The sequence below is a fragment of the Pinus tabuliformis genome, chromosome 7 (genome assembly GCF_031772625.1).
Source record: "Pinus tabuliformis cultivar Carrire ecotype Pingquan chromosome 7, CPIR1, whole genome shotgun sequence".
Classification (NCBI taxonomy): domain Eukaryota; kingdom Viridiplantae; phylum Streptophyta; class Pinopsida; order Pinales; family Pinaceae; genus Pinus; species Pinus tabuliformis.
The window spans coordinates 613,928,828-613,938,488 of NC_142293.1; the positions used below are offsets into that span (position 1 = coordinate 613,928,828).

A 9,661-nucleotide genomic window follows, 5' to 3' on the forward strand; every position below is an offset into this window, starting at 1 on the left:
CAAGTTAGTTTTATTGTTTGTGAAATGAAAATAGAATAAATATTTATATTATTGAGATATGGAAATAAAAATAGAATAAATATTTATATAATTGTTTGTATTGAACAAAATAACTATAAAATGATTTCTTTGGGGGAAATGAAATAATCTTATCCTATTTTTACATATTTTAGTAGAGAATGGGATGTTTTACCAAGTTCATTTTAAATATTTTTATCCCTATTTTCAAAATTTCTTAATAGAAAGTTGATTGATTACTAATTACACATACAATTGATAACATGAAAAGTAACTCACTTGGAATAAGATCATATTCCTCTCAAACTACTCCATCATAATATTTGTAAATGACCAACTATTAAGAATTATGATATGGGCCTGTGATGATTGTATGAGACTAGATTAAATAAAAATAAAAAATGGATGAACCTACTTTAAGTTTATTTTTTGTAAAATGAAAAATAGAATAAATATTTTCATAATTGAGATATGGAAATGAAAATACAGTATATATATATGTACGTGATTTTTTTTAACTTTACTTTCTGGTAAGGAAATATTTTTATTTATTTTTTGCTAATGCAAGAGTCGTACCTTCAAATCATTAATAAAGTACAAAATATACAACAATCCACAGGGAGTTGAGGACCAAGAAGGAGACCCCCAAACTCGACAGTGACCGAGCCCAAGGCTAAATCCCCCACCTGGAAAACCCTACATCTAATTTTTTTTTTAAGTCAAAAAATGAAGAAGAAGCATGCAGCGGAGCCAAAATAACAAGCCTTCCGCCTGAGACCAAAACCACCCGGAAAGAAGAGGAGCATTAACTTTAACTGCTAACTCCCAAACATGCCGCCTTAAAAGTCACTGTTGTTGAAGAACCCACCGACCCAATCCAACAACAGAGGACTAACACACCCAATAGAAAGGCAGAAACTTACCTGCCAATCCATCCAACTTGCACGATCAATCAGAGCTATCGATCCGCCTCACTTGATCCAATGGCAGAGGTTCATATCGCGACGACCAAAATGATGAACTTTAGCTTGCGATGAGGGTGGTATTTTGGCCGACCCCACTACCACGTGTAACTTGCTGTAAGAGATCGCTTCCAAAACAGAAATACCACTTACCGCTAGCAAGGCCCACGATCACCAGAAAACAACTCCCAACCCGGTATAATGTTCACGGGCAGATAACCCATGGTAATACAACCGCCAAATGCTCCCGTGGACCCACCAACTAGCACGATCCATACGCATCGTTAATCCTCTACGCGAATTCCTACGGTTGAGGAACATATTGCTCCAATCAACATCGTCGAACATTAGCGTGCAATCAGAGTGGTATTTTCTCTAGCCCCTCTGCCACGTGGTGTTCACTGAATGGGATTGCTGCAAAATAGGGAAAACTGCTTCTCACTCACAAGGCTTGTGAACATCCCCAAGCTGCCCAAGCCGCGGTATTCCGAACAAAGGCGAAAGAGTTAGGGTTTTGGGGATGCCATGGGGTCTCAACCTCCAATCGCCCTCGTTATTTGCTTTACCTGTGCTAATGTGAGGGGAGGCATCCGCCAGCCTGTCTGAAACCCAGAGAAATAAAACTCCCACTTTACCACTAATGATCTGTTTGATCGAATTGCTCCAAACAACAAAGGTCCTCCGATCAACATCATGCACAAGCATAACAGTAGCTGGGTAATCAAGCATGTACGCTCTGCTGATCATGACGTTTTTGAGTCATCTATGTTCTCCTCCATGGCCCTGCTTTGAAACACCAACCAATCTTCCTTAGCCTGATCATGGCACTTCGCTTTTAACCTATTCAGAGGGATATCTTGCCATTTCATTGCAAACCTATTTTCTGTGTAGTTCACTCCTTGATTGGTCAGAAGATCCGCCAGTTTATTGGCCGATCTGCGTACATGTTTAAAATTAATTGTGCGGAGGCTCAGAAGGTGGTTGTGGATCCATTGAAAGATCTAAATTAGCCTCTAGTTCCTTGAAGCCTTTTCCGGCGCCGTACCCCAACTGATTCTCTTGACCGAGTTAATGATTTACTCAGAATCAGCTTCCACAATCACATTTTGTCGATTATCCTGAATCATGAATTCTAAACAATACTCCATAGCCATAACTTCTACCATGTTATTAGTGGCCCTCCCAAGGTGACCATGGAAAATGAACAGAATATCCCCTCTTTCATCTCTTAAAACCCCTCCATGACCAGCAGTACCCGGGTTCCCCTTTAAGGTGCCATCAATATTAAATTTTTATACTTCCCATACCATAAATTTTAAGATTCTCTCCATTTTTTATCATATGTTAATATCTAATGCAGCTATATAGATTAAATTAAATGATTAGTAAACTTTAATAGCTATTAATTCATAATAAGCATCCTAACATTTCCCTCATCATATATAGTGTCAAATGATAAAATTTAACTAAATTGTAATTTTATTTCAAATTATTATTATTAATTATAAATTATCAACTATTTACATTTGGAACAATATAATAAAACAATCATAAGTAATAAAAGTTCATAAGTAATACAATTTTCTATCATGACTACCATATATCTTAATCCTCTACCTTAATTCAAAATAAATTGTAATTTGAGATACATTTCAACTTTCTAGCTTGAATATTAATATTATCAAATAAGATATATCTCAACCCTCTATCTTAACTAATATCAAAAATATTTTATATAATTTAAATTTTTACCATCTACATAATCATTAGGTTAAAAGTCTAAAATCCATATTTCAAAATAAATTCATGTATAAATAATTAAATTAAAATTCTAAAATCCATATTCCAAAATAAATACACTCACTGAGATATTAAGTATTCCTAAGAGGCGGAAAAATTGCCCAGCGTCAAAATAAATAGCAGTCACTGAATCCCATTGTACACACTATAGATTGTACACACTCTAGTATATACCAACACCCTGAACAAACTTATAAACAACGCAGAATTCTCATTCTCAAGTGGTGGACGCGACAGTGAAATTTTGGTATGAAAGAAGCTCCTGTAGGCGACGTTCTAACAACGCGAAGTTGTCGTCTCGTTTGATCAAGCTCAATCGAACATACCTTTTCTCTCCTCCGAACTCTTCGCCTCCTCGCCCGATGATCCCTCCACCCTTCATCACCGCTGTGCAGTCCTCATCTTCTTCTCTCTCGCATTTCACCCACGCGTACGCTGAACCAACAAACATAGAATATCACACAAATTACAACACTGTCCTCGGAGCAGAACAACATATTTACTTAAAAAAACGTGGTATATAAGTTGAGTTGGGGTTGTCTAACCGTTGATTACTTATTTAGTAAGGGAGTTTCGGATGCTTAAAATTATGAATTTTAATAGTTTTTATTTGATTATTTAGTAAGGAGTCTCTGACACTTAAAATTATGAATTTTAACAGTTTTTACTCGGATTTACAAAAATCCTTGTCATATTTTTTCAAAATAGGACTGGAATTTCCATAACTTTCAGGTAAAAAAGCATAATTTTTAGACTAAGGCTTTAGTAAAGAATGGTTTTTCCCATAAAATTTTGATGAAATTGGACCAAAATATTTGGAAATTCAGATTATTGCTTAAATTTTAAAAATTTAGGTGATATAGACCTAATTTCAATTCTTTTGAAAATAAATAAAAATAAAATTTTTAATAGTTTTTACTTGGATTTACAAATATCCCTATCAGATTTTTTTCAAAATATGACCGGAATTTCCATAACTTTTAGGTAAAAAAGCATAATTTTTAAACTAAAATTTTAGTAAAAAATAATTTTTCCCATAAAATTTTGATGAAATTGAAAAAATAAATATAAAAAATTTGCGATTCCTACATGAAAATAGCCCAGGCAAAATTGTTGTCTGATATAATAATTTTTTTTTAGATTAATTAGACTTCATTGTAACTAAAATTTGTAAATTAATTTTGGTCGAATTATCATCATAATCCTGAGTTTTTTATTTGATTGTATATATAATTTAGCAACCTCAATCTCAAAAATCAAAACTCTAAATTGTGAAGCATTTAAAACTCAAATTATCCCTATAAAATGTGAGAAATTCACCCAAAAATATATCCAAAAATTTCCAAAACTTATAACCACATAAACTATAGCCCAACTAAGCAAATAAATCCCTAACCTGGCGAAGGCCCTGTGACCATCCGGAAAAAGCTGCAATAATTGGAAGTCAAATTCTGAAGCGAGAAACGTTGGGAGCCGCTGAATATCTTTTCCAATCTTTGCCATCGGCCTCGCATAACATCGTAAGCGTAGTGGAAAAGAAGCATCTGATTCCTCGATTCATCTGCCTTCCTCTCTTTCAATTTCTGTTGATAACCAGTAATTACTGTTTTCAGTAACGTAGCCGCCCTTAGCTGCGTGTCATGTGATACCCCAATCGTATTCCCAACAACATATTCTGACATCTTCCGGTACACATCAAAGTCTTTCACAATAGCCCATCTGCGCGAAGATATTAAATCTCTCAGAGCACTAATCAATATCCTTGAAATGATGAAAAAATTAATAAAAACAATGAGTGATTAGTACCCCAATCTGCTGCCTGCATGTCCTGTGACCTTGGAGAGGGTGAAGAGCATCACGTCCTCGTTAACTGGTTCAGTAATGGCAGTGAAGTGAGGCCAATAGTAGGCATGATCATAAACAGTATTCACGTTCTGTCCCTCTAACACGCATTCTTGAATAAAAGCGCTGGGATTGTTTGGAGACGCTATAATCTCTACAAATCTGGCGGTGGAATTCAGGGATTGCGAACTTTGTGCCCAATTCCTAGCGTCTCCCGCCCAAATAGAGTCCACAGAGTCAAACATTTGAGTCTGGGCTCTGTAAGCCTGCAGAAAACCAAATTACCCTAACATTAATCCATGGATTTCAGCTGATCTACCGAAACAACTAGTGTGGGCCGAAGGGTTTCCTGAACATACTCCGTAATAGGGCACACCTGCCACTACTTGTGCAGGATGTTGAGAATCTTGATGCCTAGGAGAAAGACTGTAAACTGCAGCATTGATAAGCTGCATAGAACCAGTTCCAATCACTATATACCTCCCCTCTGTCACGGCGTTTCCTACCAGAGCATGCATACCACGAATTTGAGTCTCTAACTCGGGGGATGTCAGTGCTGTTGAACCATCGCGTATTCTATAACTCATCCGATACCACCCGGGTACCACCGTTGCGCTGGCTTCCGCATTCCCAATCCAGAAGGGTTCTAGAAACAGAGGATCCCCACTACAGTACAATTCTCAATTTACCCTATTGTCAGATTATTAAACGCCTTAAATTTCATAAAGTTGAATTCCATTGATTACTTTGTGAAATTAGAACGATTCAAGCTCACCTGTCGACATCTGCTACGCAATCAGCAACCATTTGGGAACAATCGGGCCCTGAGTAGCAGTCGTTACATTCGCAATTAAATGTCTTTTCCCCATCATCTATCGCAATATTTACCGTATCAACGAAGACATGTCCATGACCAGAACAATGATACGCTGCTGCTGCCTCTGCTTCTTCTGCGGCATGTCTACTCCATGTCAGCGCCTGCAAATTATTATCACTCACACCGGCTACGATTCCTGCATCCCGATGAACTGCCTGGTGCGAGAACAAACAAATTGGAAATACCCAGAGAATTAGAAGTAGCAGATTCAACAGAAGCGAAGAGACCAACAACACATCCTTCGCTCTGGACCTAAATCGGCCATTAGAATTTCTGCCGATCAGGTACTCAGCGTCTGAATTAAGCAAGAATTGATTTTGTTGATGGTCCATCTTGAGGATTTCAGCCCTGCTCCTCTGTTCGGAGATTTCTTCGGCCTGGTGTTGGAACTTTGAACTCCACTGTGTAGAGAATCCCCGGGCCTGGGGATGGAGGGCGGCCAGGGTAGTGGCTGAGAATGGAGTGGGATCTTTTCACGGCCACATATAACAAAACAGAATCTTAGCGCTCATAGGCTCCTCCAATTCATTCCCAATTGAAATATGTAAAGTGAACCAGGTTTCGTTTTCTCCGAAAAGCAAAGGTGGGATTGTCTAAATTCTCGAATCTTTCTATTTTCATTTTCGTTGGCCCATGATTTGATATCCTGCCTCTCTCCCTCAAAGAGAACAGAAATTTCCCTGCAAAAGTTTTCCACGTAGACTTTTGGGCGGAACAGTGAGACGGCGTTAAAGGGAAAGTTTGAAACGATAGTATTTTCCAGGTTTAAAGAAAAAGTCTCCCAGGGACTAAATGAATTATGTGCGTAAGAAAGTTTATAAAAAATTATTGGTCTCATACGACCATATCCGTAATCCATTATTAAAAGGAATATAAAAATTTAATAAACTATTAATATATTTTCTTTTATTTAGGTGGTATTTTCTTTTATTTAGTTGGTAAAATGATTGGGATCGTTTTTCACGTTTAATTTAGAAAAGTGGCCTGATGAATTTTCACGTTTGAGCTCGAGGGTGCATACTCCAGTTTGCTTAGAAAATTGTTCTCTTTGCTCACCTGAGTCCTCACTTCAAAAGGAGTGAAGCTAGTTGTCGACCACATTGGGCAAAGGAGTTTTTAAGAAGTTTGGCATAGCAGCATGGATGATGGTATAATACTCATATTAATTTTTCAGCGTTACATTATCTCGGTTGTGGAAGTCATAGGCTTATCTTCCCATTACAAGAATTGAGAACTACAAGACTGAGATTGAGATTGACATTAGAGGTCCAAGTATAATAGTGCCTACTGTATTAATGGAGTTATAGTTTTAGAAATATTGATGGCCATCACGTTGATAATTAATAAGCAGCCATTGATATCAAGCGAGTAAGTATATCACGACAAAACTATGTTGGAATTTAATATAAAAGAAGAATACTTATTTTAAATGACCTTGAAAATTATGGAAATTTCACTCAGATTTTGATAAAATCTGGAATTTTTATAAATCCAAGTTACATTTGTCAAACTTCAAGATTTTGGGTGCCCGAGGGGTTTTTGGTGGCATTGAATCTATTTCCACCATCAAAAACATGATTCAAACACTCCTACTGCCAAATTTTTTGAAAAAAAATATATTGGATTCAAGCCCGTCCAAGCAGCCTAGGTAGACGAAGGGCCTCATGTGTTGATTGTGGACTTCCCTTGAAATGTATCAGTAAATCCCATTGGCTACCCAATGCCTAAACGAAGGGCTTGTCATAATTTGTTTTGTTCATTGTTGTGACAAATCACATCAATATTCTGTTAGATAGCTAATCCTTAGGATTATGTTTTTTTATTGTGAGTGGTTATTAGAGTCCAAGAAGTCCCAAAAAGATTCAATCGTTTATTGTATGTATTTATGTGTACACATTGTATGTTTGATTTTGGTTTCCAACATCGTGTGTCTAACAGTGGTATCAAAGAGGGTGAAATGCTCTGTTGAATGAGAGCATGGTTAATATGCTATGTATAGTGTAATAGTCATGGTGAAAATTCAGTGTAACAAAAGTTAATAAAGGAAAAATAGTAGCCACACTTATTCCAAGCCTAATGTTGGGCAAAACATCCTAGTGTGGGTGTCCATTTGGTTTATTAGGACTAAGGAAATTGGCAAAAGAAATGGCTAAGGCTTTGAAAAGGAAAAGTGGCATTAATTGACAATTTATTTATTAAAATAATGGAAATTAGGAGAAAATGAAGGTGAAATGTCACAGGTTGCATGTAAGGAGAAAAATGAAGAAAATATAGGCCTAATTAATAAAAAGGCTTTTGAGGATTAGTTGGTACCTTTTTGTCAATTCAGTTTTGGAGCTCTCTCATTATTCTCTCTCTCATTGTTGGACATGTAGAGTTTTCTTGGAGCACTTTGGCATTGGATCAAGAAAGACAAAGAAGGCAAGAGGAAGGAAGGAGCAAACGAGGCAGAGCATGATCAAGCAGCTACAACATGATTCTTTGCAGATATCGATTTGCATGTGTGTTTCCTTGCTAGATTTGGCATGCATTGTATTGCATGTGGTTCTTTATTATTATAGCATGGGTTTTGTCAGGTGTGGTAGTGTTTTTAGCCTAGCCTTTCCATTTCCGGATAGCCATAGTGTGATGGGGTTCTCATGTTTTGGTTGAGCTGAATTGTCGAATGGATATGAAGCTAAGTGAGGTGGATCTCTTAATAATAGAACACATGGCCTAGTAACCCTTGAACCGGACTGTCAGTTATGATAAAGCCAGATTTTTTGTTGCCTCGGTAGGCGTAGGAATCCTTGTTGATGAATGGCGGGATATACGTTAAAGCCTAGAGGGTGGAGTCTCAGTTTAGGGCCAAGTGATCCCTGGATCAGAGTGTGGATTGTGGTAAAGCTTTAGAGACTAGGAGATAGGAAAATTCCTCACGGTGTAGGTGGAGAAATCTAGTGGCATCCATGCTTGTTTTGGCCCAGTGATCTGGTGGAGATCATGGTAAAACTTGTTATTACATGTTTATTGTGTTGGCCTAGTGATACAAGATGGATTACGGTATACCATGTTTTTTATTGATGAGAGTGAGGTGGTTTAGCCTCGAGATTCCCTGGTTGGTTCTTTTGGTTTGAGTCTCACATTCATATTTGGAATATGGCACGGGGCTAAATGGCTGAAGAGAGAATTGGCTCAACCATTCTATGGTCGGGTGGATCATGCTAGTCCTGTCCAGGGTTAGCTTTTGCATTCATTAATAAGAGGTTCTTTCCTTGAGCTCCAGTATTGTAGCAATAATGCTACAACTCATGGAGCTTCCTTCTTTAATTTTATCAACCCGGTAGTTCGTAACAAACTTGGAAGCGACGGTGCTGTATGCACAAGTACTAGCTCTTGCCGCAGCTATCACTTGGTCAGCTGGCACAAGTCCGCTAGGGGCTCAAGCCAACTTCTATGAGTTCTTAGAAGAAGCTTTTTAATTGATGGACGAAAGCTAACTCAAATGAAGCTAATCTACTTGCAGAAAGGAACTGAAAGCCAACAAGAAACGCAAACCCTAGCAAACCCTAATTCTATCAGCTAGTCCTACTGATGCAAAGATGGGAATGCAAACTACTGAAAGAGATGCCATTACTTCTATGAAGGTGAGATGCATGTGTCTAGACTACTTCTACCTGAAGAAAACATCTTTTTTGTATTTTTGAATAAGTTATTTAGAATTATCATGCATGTGCTTGTAACTGGCTTTTTACTGTGCAGAGGCGGATCACGGAGGAGAAATGCTTGGAAGAGGTCGGGAAGGTTCAAAGAGGGTCTAAGGAGTCCCTAACGTCCTTCCAGAGAGTTTCACAAAGTTTGGCTGCTAAGAAACCGCGTTTATGAGCTTCTACAGGAAGTCTGCAAGGGTTCTATAGGATGTTTCAAAATTTCTACAAGATGTTCAGTAATTCCTGCAAGATGTTCTACGATTGGATTTTGGATGATGGGTGAGTGGAAGAGGCTGCATGGATGGATAGGGAGGTAGGAGAGGGGTTTGTAATGACTTAGTGACAGAGAGATGAGGTGATGAGAGGGTGTGCAAAGCTAGTTTGTCTTAAAGAGGGCAGAGGGAATGGAAGGCCAAAAAGGTAGGATGACGTGGGCAGTAGAGTAGTTGTGAGGCGAGGGGTCTAATTTGGAG

At 37.9% G+C, this 9,661-nt stretch overlaps 1 protein-coding gene across 1 annotated transcript; it reads right to left on the minus strand.

The window, feature by feature from the left end:
• Positions 1-2,823: 2,823 nt before the first annotated feature.
• LOC149248934 (tryptophan aminotransferase-related protein 4-like) lies at positions 2,824-6,206 on the minus strand. The gene is made up of 5 exons (XM_089456141.1): positions 5,398-6,206; positions 4,982-5,288; positions 4,587-4,888; positions 4,177-4,499; positions 2,824-3,215 (listed from the first exon to the last, which is right to left on the minus strand). The coding sequence occupies exons 1-5, from the start codon at positions 5,829-5,831 to the stop codon at positions 2,998-3,000; spliced, it is 1,584 nt and encodes a 527-aa protein (XP_089312267.1). The 5' UTR covers positions 5,832-6,206; the 3' UTR covers positions 2,824-2,997.
• Between the last annotated feature and the right edge of the window lie 3,455 nt (positions 6,207-9,661).